Genomic DNA, 15,305 nt, shown 5'->3' with positions numbered 1-15,305 from the left:
TTAGATGAACCGCAAATTTAGGATCCTTGATGGCTCCGTAGTTAGATAACATATAGGAATCTCAAATCATGTATACTATGATTAAGTAATGAATGTACACATGCTTAAAATATGATCAAAAGCAATGCCTCGACTTTGGAAAGCTACATTTTATACTATGGTCTAACCACTTATGCGAGTAACGCCATTCAAGTAACTATGTGTAGTTTACTAATACATCCATTTGTATGTTGATTTATATTGACTAATTTATTTGGTATAATCATGGGAGATGTGATCCGTGTTAATAGGCATATTCATATTGGAAGTATGGAACGTGTGTTATTATAGCAATTTATCTATATAATTAGAATAAGCCTCTTAGTCCCACCACGGCAACTCGTTTTATACGTCCCCCTCCCCCCAGATTTTTGCCCCTGCCTAACCTAGCGACGCCGCACGCTTTACATGTTCAACTCATAAAAAAAAGCACGTGTGTCTATCATCCATGTATCTAATATAGAAATGCATTAAATATGTTTATACATATTGATATAAATAAGTTTCTTAAAATGTACCTACTTTATTTGTCAATTCTCATAATTCATAGATGATTCTGTAGTATAAACATAGATTCTCAGTTTGTCAAATCAACCCTAAAAGATGATAAAAGTGAGTTGGCTAAAATCTTCCATCCCATGAACTACCATCCAATCTAACCGGAGATAATTAAATATAGTATATTGATAATCATTTTAACTGGTGGAATATCAGTAATTCAAACAAATATCCTATGCTTAGGTTAGTGATTAACACTAGCAGGACATGGAAATCTTGCTCTTCCTCCATGTTGGGAATTGGTGCTTTAATTTGAAATTTGTCAAATAACTCATGCAGCTTCATAACCTTAAGACACACTTGATGTTCACATGTTTCTTTGAAGAACACTGGTTACTGTAAGATGAGAGCCCCTAGACCAAATTGTAAAAGCCAAACAGCTGTGGTATCTGTCTAGGAGTCATTAACCATAGTAAACAGATGTACATAACATGGACAACAGTACGCATATATATTCATACACATGTATGAGGTGTTGGGTACTGCAACTTTAAAATCCCAGCTGGGGAGGCGGCTTACTTATCTTTCCCGATACTATTACTTGCAAATGATATTAATCGAGGGTGTTATATTCATACACATGTATGAGGTGTTGGGTACTGCGACTTTAAAATCCCAGCTGGGGAGGCGGCTTACTTATCTTTCCCGATACTATTACTTGCAAATGATATTAATCTAGAGTGTTATTTGGTGGGCCTGACATGTTTCTGCAGCAAGTACACACAGGACATAACAAATCTCATGTTGAACTTATCCCAGTAATTAAAACGGCAATCTGTGTCCTAATCTGTCTCCGCAAAAATGTTAAGAGGAGCTCCATGTTAGAGAGGAATAAATGATAACGGACAACTGGAGCCTCATGGCGATCCATGAACCAGGGTTTATGAAGAGAACTGAAGAGTCACTGTTTTATTGTCTTTTCTTCTGATCGAACCATTTCTTGCATAGTATAAAATTTAGTGCATAGTCGTAAAAGTTCTCCTGTCGATCTTGAAGATCCATAGATGTTTCTATCTGATTCTGGAAATACCGTGTAAGTTGCTACGTTTTGTCTAATTCTCAGTATTCTACAGGAAACTATTTGGCAACACTATTTCAACATTGTTTGGCTTTATGTTACTTTTTCTCGTTCTCTTCAGCAAACCAGGTTATCAGACACATGAATTGTTCAACTCTGGACTCGTGGGGTAATCTCTTTGCGTTGCTCGCAATTTATTATGTTGTTGCTTGTCAAGATTTATGAGACAGATGCTCATGATGGTTTCTGATTGATTTGCCCGAGCACGTGTAGTGATGCTAGGCCAGCAAGTGAAAAGTTTGGTGGCTGTCACTCCATTTTACCTTTTGGGTTGTTTCTGCTAAATTCCTCTTTGTACAATTGATCCCATTTTCAGCTGCATCTAGGAATTTATCTTCTGTTATTGTATTATTTTGTTGTTTCACCTCTTAAAATTTTCTTGATCCCATTTTAGTAATTATAGTTCATTCTTAATCATCCAAATGTTTTTATCCTTTATCCTATGTTCTACAGTCTAAAGGGTGCCGACTTGGTGCATGATGTCGTCTCATGCGGTCATGCCTGCCCTTGTATTCATCCCATTATTTGCTGTTGTTCTTCTCTGTAATCGTTTGCTTGACATATTTGTTTGTAAATTTAGATCATATTAGTATTTATTGCAAAAAAAAAAAAAAAAAATCAATTTCGTTTGTAAACATAACAGTTATAATTCTCTCATTCATCATATAACCATGTAAGAAATTAAGATAAGGCTCATCTGGAAGAAGAATTGGAGCTGAACTTTGATTTTGGAGTCTAAACCTTTTTCTGATTGGAAGCCAAAGCTTAACATCTAAACTAGTATCAAACTCGGTGACGCAAAAGTGTAGATGCGTGGGGACATAGCTTTGATATCAATGACAATTTATCAACCTTCTGGAACAAAGTTTGAGAAACAATTCTGGTAAATTTGGAGCTTCAGAGATGTTCTATTCTTGGTTATGCTATGAATCGAGCAAGTGCTTTGTAAGAGTAGGACTACTTATCTCTATGGAATAGGGAGCATGGACAGGAATTTGACATGGAAGATATCTGGTAAGTGGTAATTAACGTGGTCAGAGTACTATTCGGGTTCATGTTATGATCAGAATTTATAGATTAATAGATCATTATATGTGAGAACAAGATGATTTTTGTTTCTCAATTCTCAGTTGTGTTATTTTGCAAGATCTAAATATATTGAACATAGTTCATGTTAAATCTGCCATGTGGAAAGTACTACTGGTTAATTCTACTAGAGTATGCTGCTGCTTGTGGGTATTTGATAAATTTTTCTTTTGATGTAAAATCTATTTGTTAAACTAGAAAATATGTGATTGTTAGCAGAACTTGATTGTGTAATCTAAATACTTACTGCAGGTAACACGTAGCTTCATGATGGTGTTTTTCAGACGATACATTTTTCAGTTAACGTGTGAAGCTCTCTCGAGAGCCTGGCCTTTCAAGGTGCTAGAGATTTATCAGAGGAAATGGAAAGGTATCTAATTCTTCCAGAGGGAGATTGAAACACAATTTATTTGTGCCTGAGAAGAACAATTGTCCCCACAAGGTGATTATAAATGGTAATTCTATTATCCATGAACTTATGCATGTTATTCATAATTTTGTTTATATATTAGCTTAATCCTTTCGATCAGAGAAAAGAAAGGTTGTGCTTATTTCCAATTAGGCAACTGACGTGTTAAATCAGAACTTGTGTTCATTATATTGCAGGTTGTGCAGTAAAATCTATTCTATTACTGCGGGAGATTGGCATTCATGGGCAAAGAAGCTCAAGATCATTGACCAATTCATGGCTGTAAATACCATGAAAACTGCTAGATGAAGTGAGTGTCCCGGGCTTTGGACCGTGGATCTGATTTGTGTACCCTTGTTATGTAATTTTGCACGTAAAATGTGTTTTGGTGTTTGTTTGATTTGTTCCTAACGAGTTGTAGTTGAGTTATATTTTCCATAAGCTATTCGACGAAATACTTAACCATTCTACAATTGGTAGGTGGAAAATTATCAATGAAGAGTTTAACTTTAACAGCACTGTTTTTGCCTACAAATCTTTGTGTTTGTGCTTGTCTATATGTGATATTTTCCTTCTCTTCTTTCTAAACAGTTTTCCCATTACTAGCTTAATCATGGAGTTACAAGTTTCTAATTGTTTGGAGGAAGATCGCACTACCATCTTTGAGAGCTACTACTTTTAGAGAGCTTCATGAGTCGATCTCCAACTACATAAAAACACAAAGGGAAGCTAATGTGTTCCCGAATACATATCCAAAACTAGAAGAGACTTGTACAATTAGGAAAATGACATAACTACGTAAAAACACGAAGGGAAGCTAATGTGTTCCCAAATACATATCCAAAACTAGAAGAGACTTGTACAATTAGGAAAATAACATAACTACATAAAAACACAAAGGGAAGCTAATGTGTTTCCGAATACATATCCAAAACTAGAAGAGACTTGTACAATTAGGCACATCCCCTCTCTTTTTGGCTAGTAAGAAGATTTTATTTTCTTATTTTCTAGGAAGGATAAGCATAAAACCCATGTTTTTTTTTCTTTTTTTTTTTTTTTTTTTTTTTTTGAAGCCAAGGGAACCATTTCCATTAATAAGTGATAAAATCACATTGTTTACATGGATGATACATCATTTATTTCTCTCCTCTGAAAACTTCATGAGAGTTACATACCTTTAAATGCAAAGTGCCTCATGAAGAGAAAGAAATGGGACTAGACACTGACTCAAAACAAAAGACCCTAAAGAGCATAAAACCCATGTTAGTCTTCTAGAAAAACACACTTTACATATTACCACTTAACCAAAGTCATCTCTTCTACGACTCCGCTTATATAAATCCTTTCTTCTATCGTATGTTAAGATGAGAGTGGACCGGGTGGTAAGTGCGGAGGTCCTAGGTTCGATCCGGAAGTGCGGGGTAAGACTTCGAATTTTGCCCTAATTTTCATGGAGAGAGAGTTTTGTGTACAATTTTTTGAACTTTGAATTTGTTTTGAACGCCAAGTCAGAATCTTGTATGACATATCTTGTAAGTTATCTTCAACCTAACCCAAAACATCCATAGATAGCCTAATTTTTCTGAAATTCATACTATTCGAACCCTAAATCTCATCTCAATAGGAATAACAAGAAACAGAGAATCCCCCACAAACAATGGGAATTTCAAAGTTGATTGGGTTAAAGGCAACTGTTCTCTTATTAATAGTTCTTTATCTAAAAAAATTAGGGCTAACCCTTTTATCAATTCCTTTCATTCATGCATTTCTAGTAGCTTCATTAGTTTCAATTGCTTCTCATCCATCAATAAATCTTCCTCTTTTATTAGGGAAAAGATCAGATGGGAGTTTTCCAATTTGGTCAATCATTTTATTTGGTCCATTCTTGTATTTCGTTAGGGCTTTTGGATTATTGCGTAGAATGATTAGTAAAGAACCATCTTTTAGTGAAATTTATGAAGGTATTTATGTTGGTGGATGGCCTTCTTCATTAGATCAATTCCCAAATGGTGGTGATATTGCTATTATTGATTGTACTAGTGAATTACCCAGACGTTCATTTACGTCGAAAAATTCTTACTTGTGTGTTCCAACTTGGGATACAAGATCTCCTCAACCTGCTGAGATTGAATCTGCTGTTAGGTGGGCTTGTAGACAGAGAAATCAGAGAAAATCAGTTCTCATTCACTGTGCTTTTGGTAAACCCTAAAACCTTCAATCTCATTTTTTATTAGCTTTTTAGTTTTAAAGAAGATTTAATTGTCATTTTGTTATTGGGTAATTATGTGATTTGTCCGCCTTATGTTGTGATCAGATTGATTGTGTTTGTGTCTCGTTGTGTTTAATTAAATCTTCACTATATATTAGGTTTAATTCGGTTAGCGCTAGTGACGGATTCTTTAGTATTTGTTAGGTTTAATTAGTTGAGTACACAGTTGGGACGACGAGAAGGTCTTACTTTTGTTTGGTTTTGTTGTTCTTCTGATTCAATGTTGCAATTATATCAATAGTACGTGACTACATGTTGGTGCTATAAGGTTGGATATGTTTTATGAACTAGTGATACTATGGTCAATTCATTTGGCTTCTTGAGTGGTTATACGTCAATGTCATTTTTCACTAATCTTGCTGTTTCTAGTGGCGCCCCAAGTACTAGTTGTTAACGAAGATAAATTTTCAACCATATAGGTTAAGTTTTCAGGCCAGTGGCACAAGTTAACAGTGGCTCTGTTCTTGATGAAATGCTTTGAGCTGGTTTGGTTCCAGAGCCAAAAACTTGTTTCTAAACTAATCTATGCCGAAAGTAATTTGTATTTTGTATCACATCCAAAATATTCTTTTGTTTTATTATAGTTTATGTTTATTTGAAGAAGTAATCGAACCAAAGAGGCTCTTAGGTTTCTAAGTCTTTTTAAAAGCTTTAACTGTGTATATGTTTCTCGATGGTACTGGTACTGGTCACCATTGTGGATAACAACCTATCTTCCCATCCTTGGACTAACTTTGCTCTATAATGGAGCATATATTGGATATTTCAATTTGATCAATGAGAAATATAAGATGAAATGTCTTAGTAGAATGCTTTGCTGCTTAGTGATTTTTTCGTGCTTTCCATGAGTTTGGTTATAAGAGAGTGGTTAAGCTTGTAGAGTTATAGAAACATTTTGACGTATAAAGAGTAAGCATGATAAAGGGGCACGGATCAAAAAAGAGGCCGGTTTGATTGTTAAGCTAATAGTACGAGAGATTCTCACATGTGATTCTCTGAATAAGAGTCGGTTTTTACCTGCGAAAATCTATAGTTATTTATTAGTTTTTCCTGTTTGTCGATCGAGCTGAAGTGCTCAAAAAAACTAAAATATGTAATGAATGATGCTCTTAGAAAAGAAGGGTTTTCTTCTTCCTGTGTTCCTGTCTGTCATAAACCGAAGTAGCGAAGCATAACTCATCTCATTCTTGCAATGGTTCTAGTTTTCTAGATGTATGAAACTGTAAATTGGTCCGAAGAGTAATATCCCATCTTTTCTTTCCAAAGGAAAAATACGTGATTTGGTGAAAACTGAAAATTTTCTTCACTTCAACTAATAAACACTTGGTAACTTTGTCAAGTAACTGCATATGTTTATATTCTCCTTCCATGAAATTTGTGTCGTAAAACTTTTTTCTGTTTGCATACTGAAAAGCAGCAATATGAAGCTTATTATGTATGAAAAATATGGTGTAGGACATGGGCGAAGTGTTGCAGTAACATGCGCTCTCTTAGTCGAGCTTGGTATTGCTGAGGACTGGAAAAATGCGGAGCAGATGATCCGAGAAAAGAGGCCTTGTATTCGAATGAACTCTTTGCACCGCAAAAACTTGGAAGAATGGTCACAGAATCGTCTCTCATCGTCTAAAAGAAACAAAGATGGTGGGGTGGGTGTGAGTTCTATTTTACTCTCTTCTGGACGATCACAACTAAGAAAGCCCAACTAGCTTTCTTTTACTGAATTTGGCTTCGTAGTAATAATACGTCTTTCTTTCACTATTCTCATCTATGTATTTTTATTCGATAATTTCTTTTTTCCTTTGAAAAGATGTATCTTGAAACTCAAATTTATCTGTACCTAAGGTTTTATGTTGAATACAAAAATATGGTTTAAGTTCAAATACTTTTGTCTTTGACTTGCTAATTAGAACCTTCCGTATCATGGCTACTGAAGCCCTAGTAGCGATTAGATGCTAAACGTCCGACCTCCTTATACATTAGGTTCGCTTTTGTTATTAGCAAACGTTTTCTTTTTTCACTTGCTTTTTATTGAACCAATGTTCAAGAAATAATTTGCATATGAGCAATGAGTCATCTACCCATTCCCCAACAAAGAATGGAATGTTAAATGCTCATTGTCGGATATACATCTCAACTTGCCATTATTTCTAATCTCTATTATATACTAATACAAAATGCTAAAGATCAGAGGAACTTAATCCATTTCCTTTGATATTCTTATTTCCATATCAAATTGAGATTTCCATTGTATCTTTTTGCTAGTTTTATTTTTGTCTTCTCGATACCATAGGTTTCTTCGTCTTCATTGACTCTGAAGCTCAACAAATACGCACCCACTCCGTTACTTGGTAGGTCTTACCTTCTTAGGGCCGAAACTTAAGTGCTGGTGTTTACTTGTAAACGACTACTTATTTTAATTTATTGTTGGATGTTTCTTTTTGTCAGTATTGACGACTTTTAATCTACTTGTTAGTATATCTGCGAAAATACAATTTAAAAATATTCAATCAAAAGAAAAGTAATCAAACTTGTACATAAAAGTGGAAATATAATAAGATTTTTAATTTCCTAAGGAATACTTTCTCATTCAAAGCACCTAATTAATTTGTACACATATGGCTTCTTCCTTGTTTGTTTGTACTTGTTTGTTTAAATATATTGAAGCTCTCTAAAAACCTAATAAAATTGATTAACATTTACATAATGACATCTCTCTCTCCCTCTCTCAAGTCTGAATCAGAATGTTGCAAAATGTTGGTGTGATGTTTGAACCATTTGTAGTTGGGTTGTTGTTTGGCATGAGTTATCTTCACTAATCATGTTCCTGTAATTACATATATAATCATTATATTAACTTAAAAATACAATAAGTTTAAGGAAAATAAGCAAAAGATTACCACTTAATTCATTAATTAATTAAATGTTCTTACTCTCGAGGCCGAGATGCCCAAAGGGAGCTAAGTGCTCTCAATCTATTGTAATATTCAGCAATCGCCAAAAAACACCGAACTGCTTGTCGAACTGTCAATATCCGTCGTAATTGGTGCAGGGTTTGTTGTCTCAAATTATCGGCCTAAAGTTGTATTAAAGAACTTAATTAAAACTAAATCAAATCTAAAAAAGATAAAAGAATTTAATATAAAGCAGAAAATTTCTCCATTAAAGATGTTGAAATGGTACCCACAACCACAATGCAAGGAAAGATGGAGACCACCACTAAACCCAAAAAAAAAAAATCAAAGAATTTGAAATTTCTTAAGTTATTAGTATTCATTAATGTCTTGTTTTTGGATTGTTCTAATTATTCATTAAATAAAAAATAATCAATTATATTAATTTATTATCATTATTTTATTTTATCTTTCATTTTTGTTGATAGGTAGATTAACAAGAGGTTTTATTTAATTCCCAAGATGAGTATAATATAATGTGTTAGTTGGTTCACTTTCTACCATCTTTTCATTCAAATATTTATAATCTAGAACTTTACATTACCTCAAACCTTTTTATTTAGGTGTCACATTTATTGACAAGGACCAATAATATTTTTTAATAATTTTACTACAAAATATCACAATATATATATTATATTTTTTCGACATGACTATTAGTTGACATATATTTATACATAAAGAATAAGGTAGTAAATATACGTGTACTGACTAACCTGACGAACAAATCCCTCTAGATTTGCAAGCTTGCCCAAAGCCATAGCCATTTGACCCATGTAATTACCAACATTTGTGGTTTCGTGTAGAGAACCGCCGGCGATGGTATCAGTCAGAGACTGGTGGAGCTGTTCTAAGCCTTGAGATAGAGCTTCCTCAGCTTGTTGTGAAGATTGTTGGAGACCACATATACCCATTAACTGGTGTTCAGTTAATGGGTCTAATTGAGGCAGTAATATCTAATTTATAAAACATTAAGAATATCACATAAAAGTATGTGGTCCAAGAGACGCAACATCATTTTCTGAGTAAGACTTTAGGGGAATAGGAAATGTATGCAGACCTTGAGGAGTTCAGAAGGTCGGAAACCACCCATCCATAGGAAGCAACGCTCGGCCGGAGTAGTCCACATTCCATTAATAAGGTGAAAAACGTCGGATTTGGCTGCTTCTATCTTTAGTTGGAATATTTCATCATAATGTGCAAGATATCCATCTAATATCATCCTAAGATCACCATCTTGCAGGTGAGAGTGGAGGCCTGCTTGGAGCTCCGATAAGTGCCTCTGGTCATCGTCTAACCATCTTGTGTATTCCATGTCGAAAATCGCAGCACCTGCAATTTTGGCTTCTCATTACCTTCTTACATATAGGAAGTGATTAAGAATCAAAAAGCTGAAAGGGCTGGCTACTTCAGCACAAACCTTAACTAGTTGATGTAGTTTATCAGATATCAAACATGCTCAACTTATGACATGAATATACAACTACGAGTGAGATTCGTTTCGTGCACCAAGATTTAGGTAAATTTTGATGATATTAATCTCATTTTGCTCATGAGACTTTTCTTTGTCTATACGGCCGAGTATCCTCCCATAATTAAGTTATACTGAATTCCAAATATGGGCATAGATAGGTCAATAATGGTAGTTATCAATGTCACCAACCATGCCTAAGTCCTATAAAGTGGAAATACCAACTACAAAAAGCAATGGGAAGTCTATTACTAAAATCTATACTAGTAGGCTAATATTAGTTGTTTACAATACATCAATTGGATGAATCCACCCGACCATTTGAATTTCCACATACTTCCCCTATTGTGTATATTTTAGTTGTATATGTGGTACTAGAAAAGTCATGGACAATTCATGCATTTCACATGCAAGTATAGTACTATACCAACTCACAAGGGGGGGCATTTGAGTATATTTCAACATTCTTTTACGTGAAAAATTATGTATATACTAACTACGATATTCTGCTTAAACCCTAGGTCAGTAGAATTCAGACCGATTTAGGTGAACATACATGATTTATAGAGAGAAATGAATTTTACTAAATTATGTCAGTCCACCTAAACCAGATAGAATACATTTTTTTTATGTATTAACTCAACATGTAGGAAATTTTATCCTATACACTCACCAGAGCTTAAATTTCCACTTGCACCAACTCCTGCTGATAAGAACAGACCCTGAAAATCAACCCGACAAAAAATCAATTAAACAACAACAATTAACTAATAAAAGAAATCCTTTATCTAATCAATGATTTTCTTTTTCATGTTGATATTACCCAAAAAGGAAAATCCGGAAAAAAGAAAAGAAAAGGAAGAGAAGAAACCTGAGATCTTGCTCTTTGAAGATCTTGTTCTAATTGAGTAAGCTTTATCCTACTAGTTTCTAATTGTTGCACATAAGCCTGTCGAAAAAGAAATTATATTTCATAATAATTGAAAAATGGGTATATGAAAATCAACTTGAATTCATGAATTTCTTGTGTAAAATGTTGGTTGTAATCTAACCCACCTTTTTTCTTAGTCTGCTTTTCTTTGCTGCTTCTCTATTCTGAGCTAATCGTCTAAGTGTCTGTAACAGAAAGGAAGAGTTTTCCATCAAGTTTAGGACACATAAGATTTATGTTCAAAGTCTGTCTGGTTTTTTTGTTCCCGGACATTTTTCTTATTAGAGGGAGTTCTTATTAGAGGGATAACCTTTGCATCAAGTGGCTTTTCTGAAGATGATGAACAAGGTCCTTTTCTCATCTGTGAACATTTTAGAGAAAACATCTTAGTTAAGAAATATTAATACAAAAAACCCATTAATACAGATTAATTAATACATTTTCTTAAAGTCCTAGATCACCATTTGTTCTCTAAAAAGTACTTCTTCATCCTACCAAATTTTTCAAAAAAAAAGACCTTGTTAAAATGCATGCTTCATACTATCCAATATAACAAAGACTTTCAATGAATTCTTATTAAGAAAAGAAGAACCTTTTTCTAAGAAGAATGCATTTTTCATTCCATACAATAGTCAATAATATATTACTCTACTTTTAATGTAACTATTTGAGAAGTTAAACATGAATTAGGCCTAAAAATTCTTCCTTTTTTTTTCTTTTACTTTTCATTTAGTAAAAGAAAAGATACTATGAAAGAGGATTAAAACCTAGGGTTTATCATAAACCATGTTCTATGATGAGTTAGTGGTAAAAAATTGTAATGAAAGTTCTTGTTTTAGTTGTTGGGTATTTGGGTTTTTGACAAGTGTATCTATTTGGACAAGTTTGAGTAGTTTTAAACCTTACTAAAGCTAATAACTTCTAAACTTTTGTACTCATGGTCATAATTCATTCATTAAAGAAAAAACTTGATTGAGGTGAAAGGTGAAAAGAATTCTCTACCTTTCTTTGCTTGGGTGTTGAGAGTATCTTTAAAACTTTGGGATTTGGGTAATGATTAGTACTAAGAGATTACTAGTATAAAATTAGATTAATAATGAATAATTTTACTTTGTTAATAATAGAATCAAAAAATCATTCTTTCATCTGGGGATTTGAGTTTTATGAGCTTTTACTCAGATGTCAGAATTTGATCAGAAAAATGAGCTGAAAAAACTCAATACTCTTTAATGGGGTATCTCTGAAAACTTGTTGGAATTTGAGTATCAGTTGTTTTAAAGAGATCTGTGAGTTATAAAGTGATAAATGAAAAAATGGGTTTTTTGATTCATTAAAAGTTTCTTCAGATATTGGGACTAAGCTAGCTATAAATATTTTAAAGTTGCAGAAAAATGGAGTAACAAACAAGATAGAGAGAAGAGAACCTTTTCTGATGTTTTAATAATAATCTGTTGATTTGGTGGTAGTGGTCCTGTTCTTGATGATAAATCACCACTTGCCATCTTCAGTAATTGTTGTTGATTTTGGTGGTCAAGAGGAGGAGGAAGATGATAATCTGAAGATGCTTTTAAACTGATAAGAGATTCTGATTGAGAATCATCAACTTTACAGGAGGAAATAATAGTATTATTATTCTGACCAGATCCTGCTGAATTAGTACTACTCTCTTCTTCTCTTCTTGATTTTGAACTTCCCTAAAAAAGAAAAAAGTAAAAATCTAATAAAAACTCAAATTGGGTATCCAAGAATAAGAATCATAAAAAAATAACACCCAAAAAACTAAAACACTTGAAATGTCTAACTTTTCTTGTGTTTTACTATCAACTTAGATAAAACCCACATTGAATTCAATAAAAAAGAGTTAAACAAACCATATAGAATTTGAAATGGTCAAAGCTAGCTAGAGAGAGAAACTAGAGAGAGAGAATACTTTAGGAGGAGGAGGAGTTTGTTGGATTCTCATTGGCCATGAAGGAAACATTTCCAGAGTAGGAGCTTGTGTTTTGGAGTAAAAAGCTGCATGAATCACAAAAGCAAAATCTCAGAGAATCAACCAAAAAAAAAAAAATTAGTACTAGTTTTTTTTTGTTTTGTTTTGTTTTGTGCAGTTAGAGAGAAAAAGATAGAATTTATTCTTTCTCTGAAATTACAGAGAGTTAGTATTCATAAATTATGAGGTCAGGGTTTCCAGGTTTGATGCCTCATGCTATTCAAGTTTCTTATCTGTGAATGATTACTGTGCTGGAAAAGGTATTTTGCCCTTATGGTTTGTTTAGACAATTTCAAACTTGTTATACATCTCTCTCTCTCTAGACTTTCTCTCTCTAGTCTTTATCTCTCTCTCTCTCTCTCTCTCTCTCTCAGTTATGTCATAGTCATTGAAAAAAAAGAGAAGGGATAGAAAAAAAGATGCCTACATTTTTTGGATTCATCATCATTTCTAAACTTAAGTCCTCCTTGAAGAACAATTGCTTCTTCCAGCTCCCCAAACTCAAAACTAGAACCTTGTTGATTACTACAGATCATATATCATAGATGACAACAAACTACTTAATATTCAAGTAGTGAGTGATCAAGAAAACAAGAACTAATAACAAGGAGAAAATACTTCTTATTAAGACAACTAGAAAAGGAAGATGAGCATGATAAGCTAGAGAGAGAAAGAGAGAGAGAGAGAGAGAACCCAAAAAAGGTTGAAGAATATGGTGTATGTTGATTTGAAGGAACTGAATCTGATAGACCAATACCTCCAACTCTATGACCATCCATGCACAAAAAGTAACCCACCTTCAAGAAACACAAAAATAACTATATATGCAAAGAACTTTCAAAAATTAGGTTTTTTTTTAAGAACAATCAATATATAGTAGTTTGATTTACCTGATAACTTTTATTTCCTTGGGTATATCCTCAATCAAATTCAAACCCTAGTTAGCTATGAATCTCCTTGAAAAAACCCACCTTTTAAATCTATAAAATCTCTTCTGTCTATATATATATATATATATGTATATGAGATTGAGAAGTGAGAGCTTGTGATTGTGTTGGGTTGCTTTATACTACCCATGAGCTAGTACAGTAAATATCATGAGATTTGAAGCTCACCCATGGTGCAGAAAATCTTGTCCTTGAAAATGTGTTTGAAAGATGTTGGCTAAACTTGGGTTGTGGGGTCTTTAAACAAAAATAAACAGAGAAAGAGTTGGGTGTCTGTGGCATAAAATCACTGGAAACACTCACTCCTACTCCACTCTCAACCAATTTTGCTCTTCCATGATTGGATGTTGGTTGAACCCTTCACAGATTATCAAGTACTATATCAAATGAATTTATTACAACAAAAAAAATGAATTATGAAAATTTAGCTCCAAATCAAATGTAAATAGTAAGAAAGTTGATAGAAGAAGCTAGACAAGTAGTCATACTCCATACTGAAAGAAGAATCAAATGAATTGAAAGTGAAAATATTCATCAAGAGATAAGGAGAATTGACTCGAAAATGAAGACGATTGGTTTCGTGTAGGTATAGAGTATGCTTTGAGTTGTAGTCTCTTCTAGCATTATTCAAATGGTTATTAGCAGCTACTATCTTCGACACTCTAAAAGTGAAATGTTGACTCGCTAACCTGAGTTTCAAAATATGTTTTTAGTTGATTTCAACTTTGTTCGGTTCGTCCAGCACTACTATTTACTAAATCAACAGTACTAAATGACCCGACTTTTGAGGTCGTCCACAACCTGAAAAATGGCGTGGCCAGCTCCGATTGGTCTTCTTGTTTTTCACTCTTCACGCCCCAGACCAATTAGGGTCGACCACGTCACTTGCAGTTTTTCTTATTGAAATACAAGAGAAAAATAAATAATAAAAAAAATATTTTGTGTATAGAGTTGAAAACAAGGTCTAGTTTCATAAAAAAGGAAAGGAAAAGAAAAAACTTTATTTTGCTTTGTCTTGGCTCTTTTTATACTCACACAAAAAGGAGATTAGTTTACTTTGACAACTCAAGGTCCTCTTAATTAAACATATTTATAATTGAGTTCTTGTCTTATACTTTCTCCCTATCTCCTCTCCTCTGTTTCTCTCTATCTAACAAACACTTGAATAAATCAATAATAATCAACAAGCAAAACCCACTTGTATTATTAATCCTGTTCTTTGTGATGGATTTGTTTGGTATTATCTCTTTGTTGATGGGTCAACATCCATTCTCTGTCAATACCTAAAACCATTCCACACCCAATATTCCTTTCCCTAAATAGAACCTGTTTTGTAAGAAAATGGAGTGGGATAGGTCTTCAAATTTATAAGACTAAATGCCCATGATATATGTATATATAAATGTCCATGGCAATATCAGATTTCCCATTAGGGTTTTCCTTTTCCCATATTAATATAAAGGCATCTATGATAGATATCAAATTTTTGCAAATTTGTAACTTTTTATTCCTTCTCTTTTCCTAAAGTTTAGTGTAATTGCTTTTGGGAAGGGAGTTTTTTTTTTTTTTTTGTTGA

At 33.5% G+C, this 15,305-nt stretch overlaps 2 protein-coding genes and 1 long non-coding RNA gene across 7 annotated transcripts; 2 read left to right on the top strand and 1 right to left on the bottom strand.

Annotated features, from left to right (window-relative positions):
- Positions 1–1,993: 1,993 nt before the first annotated feature.
- LOC147546118 (uncharacterized) lies at positions 1,994–3,688 on the top strand. The gene is made up of 3 exons (XR_015223426.1): positions 1,994–2,689; positions 3,014–3,216; positions 3,368–3,688. It is a non-coding gene; the product is annotated as an uncharacterized LOC147546118 (long non-coding RNA).
- Positions 3,689–4,597: 909 nt separating this feature from the next.
- On the top strand, positions 4,598–7,319 carry LOC147546117 (uncharacterized). The gene is made up of 2 exons (XM_086634836.1): positions 4,598–5,368; positions 6,895–7,319. Exons 1-2 carry the CDS (start codon positions 4,828–4,830, stop codon positions 7,143–7,145), a joined length of 792 nt encoding a protein of 263 aa, XP_086490962.1. The 5' UTR covers positions 4,598–4,827; the 3' UTR covers positions 7,146–7,319.
- Positions 7,320–7,996: 677 nt separating this feature from the next.
- On the bottom strand, positions 7,997–14,588 carry LOC147546116 (transcription factor TGA2.2-like). Of its 5 annotated transcripts, XM_086634459.1 has the most exons (14): positions 13,673–14,588; positions 13,476–13,579; positions 13,210–13,307; positions 12,723–12,808; positions 12,432–12,486; positions 12,217–12,347; positions 11,103–11,153; positions 10,918–10,977; positions 10,733–10,810; positions 10,535–10,583; positions 9,451–9,722; positions 9,107–9,346; positions 8,370–8,512; positions 7,997–8,263 (listed from the first exon to the last, which is right to left on the bottom strand). In XM_086634459.1, the coding sequence occupies exons 2-14, from the start codon at positions 13,559–13,561 to the stop codon at positions 8,176–8,178; spliced, it is 1,437 nt and encodes a 478-aa protein (XP_086490585.1). In that variant the 5' UTR covers positions 13,562–13,579; positions 13,673–14,588; the 3' UTR covers positions 7,997–8,175. The 5 variants fall into 5 exon arrangements, with proteins under 5 accessions (XP_086490585.1, XP_086490583.1, XP_086490587.1 ...); XM_086634457.1 differs by having other exon boundaries at positions 12,217–12,486; positions 13,673–14,485; XM_086634461.1 differs by lacking the exon at positions 12,723–12,808 and having other exon boundaries at positions 13,673–14,265.
- Between the last annotated feature and the right edge of the window lie 717 nt (positions 14,589–15,305).

The sequence above is a fragment of the Eschscholzia californica genome, unplaced genomic scaffold (assembly GCF_041429995.1).
Source record: "Eschscholzia californica isolate CP2 unplaced genomic scaffold, dmEscCali1.0.p SCAF_4, whole genome shotgun sequence".
Classification (NCBI taxonomy): Eukaryota; Viridiplantae; Streptophyta; class Magnoliopsida; order Ranunculales; family Papaveraceae; genus Eschscholzia; species Eschscholzia californica.
The sequence above is the reverse complement of the archived record's forward strand: the minus strand, read 5'-3'. Positions and strand labels throughout refer to the sequence as shown.

Excerpts from the sequence above, each read along its gene's own strand:
- LOC147546117 (XM_086634836.1), top strand. The coding sequence starts at position 4,828 with ATGGGAATTTCAAAGTTGATTGGGTTAAAGGCAACTGTTCTCTTATTA. Across the intron at positions 5,369-6,894 it reads TCTCATTCACTGTGCTTTTG|GACATGGGCGAAGTGTTGCA; the intron begins GTAAACCCTAAA and ends AATATGGTGTAG.
- LOC147546116 (XM_086634457.1), bottom strand. The coding sequence starts at position 13,561 with ATGGATGGTCATAGAGTTGGAGGTATTGGTCTATCAGATTCAGTTCCT. Across the intron at positions 13,308-13,475 it reads TATTCTTCAACCTTTTTTGG|TAATCAACAAGGTTCTAGTT; the intron begins GTTCTCTCTCTC and ends TATGATCTGTAG. Across the intron at positions 9,347-9,450 it reads GACCTTCTGAACTCCTCAAG|ATATTACTGCCTCAATTAGA; the intron begins GTCTGCATACAT and ends TTTATAAATTAG.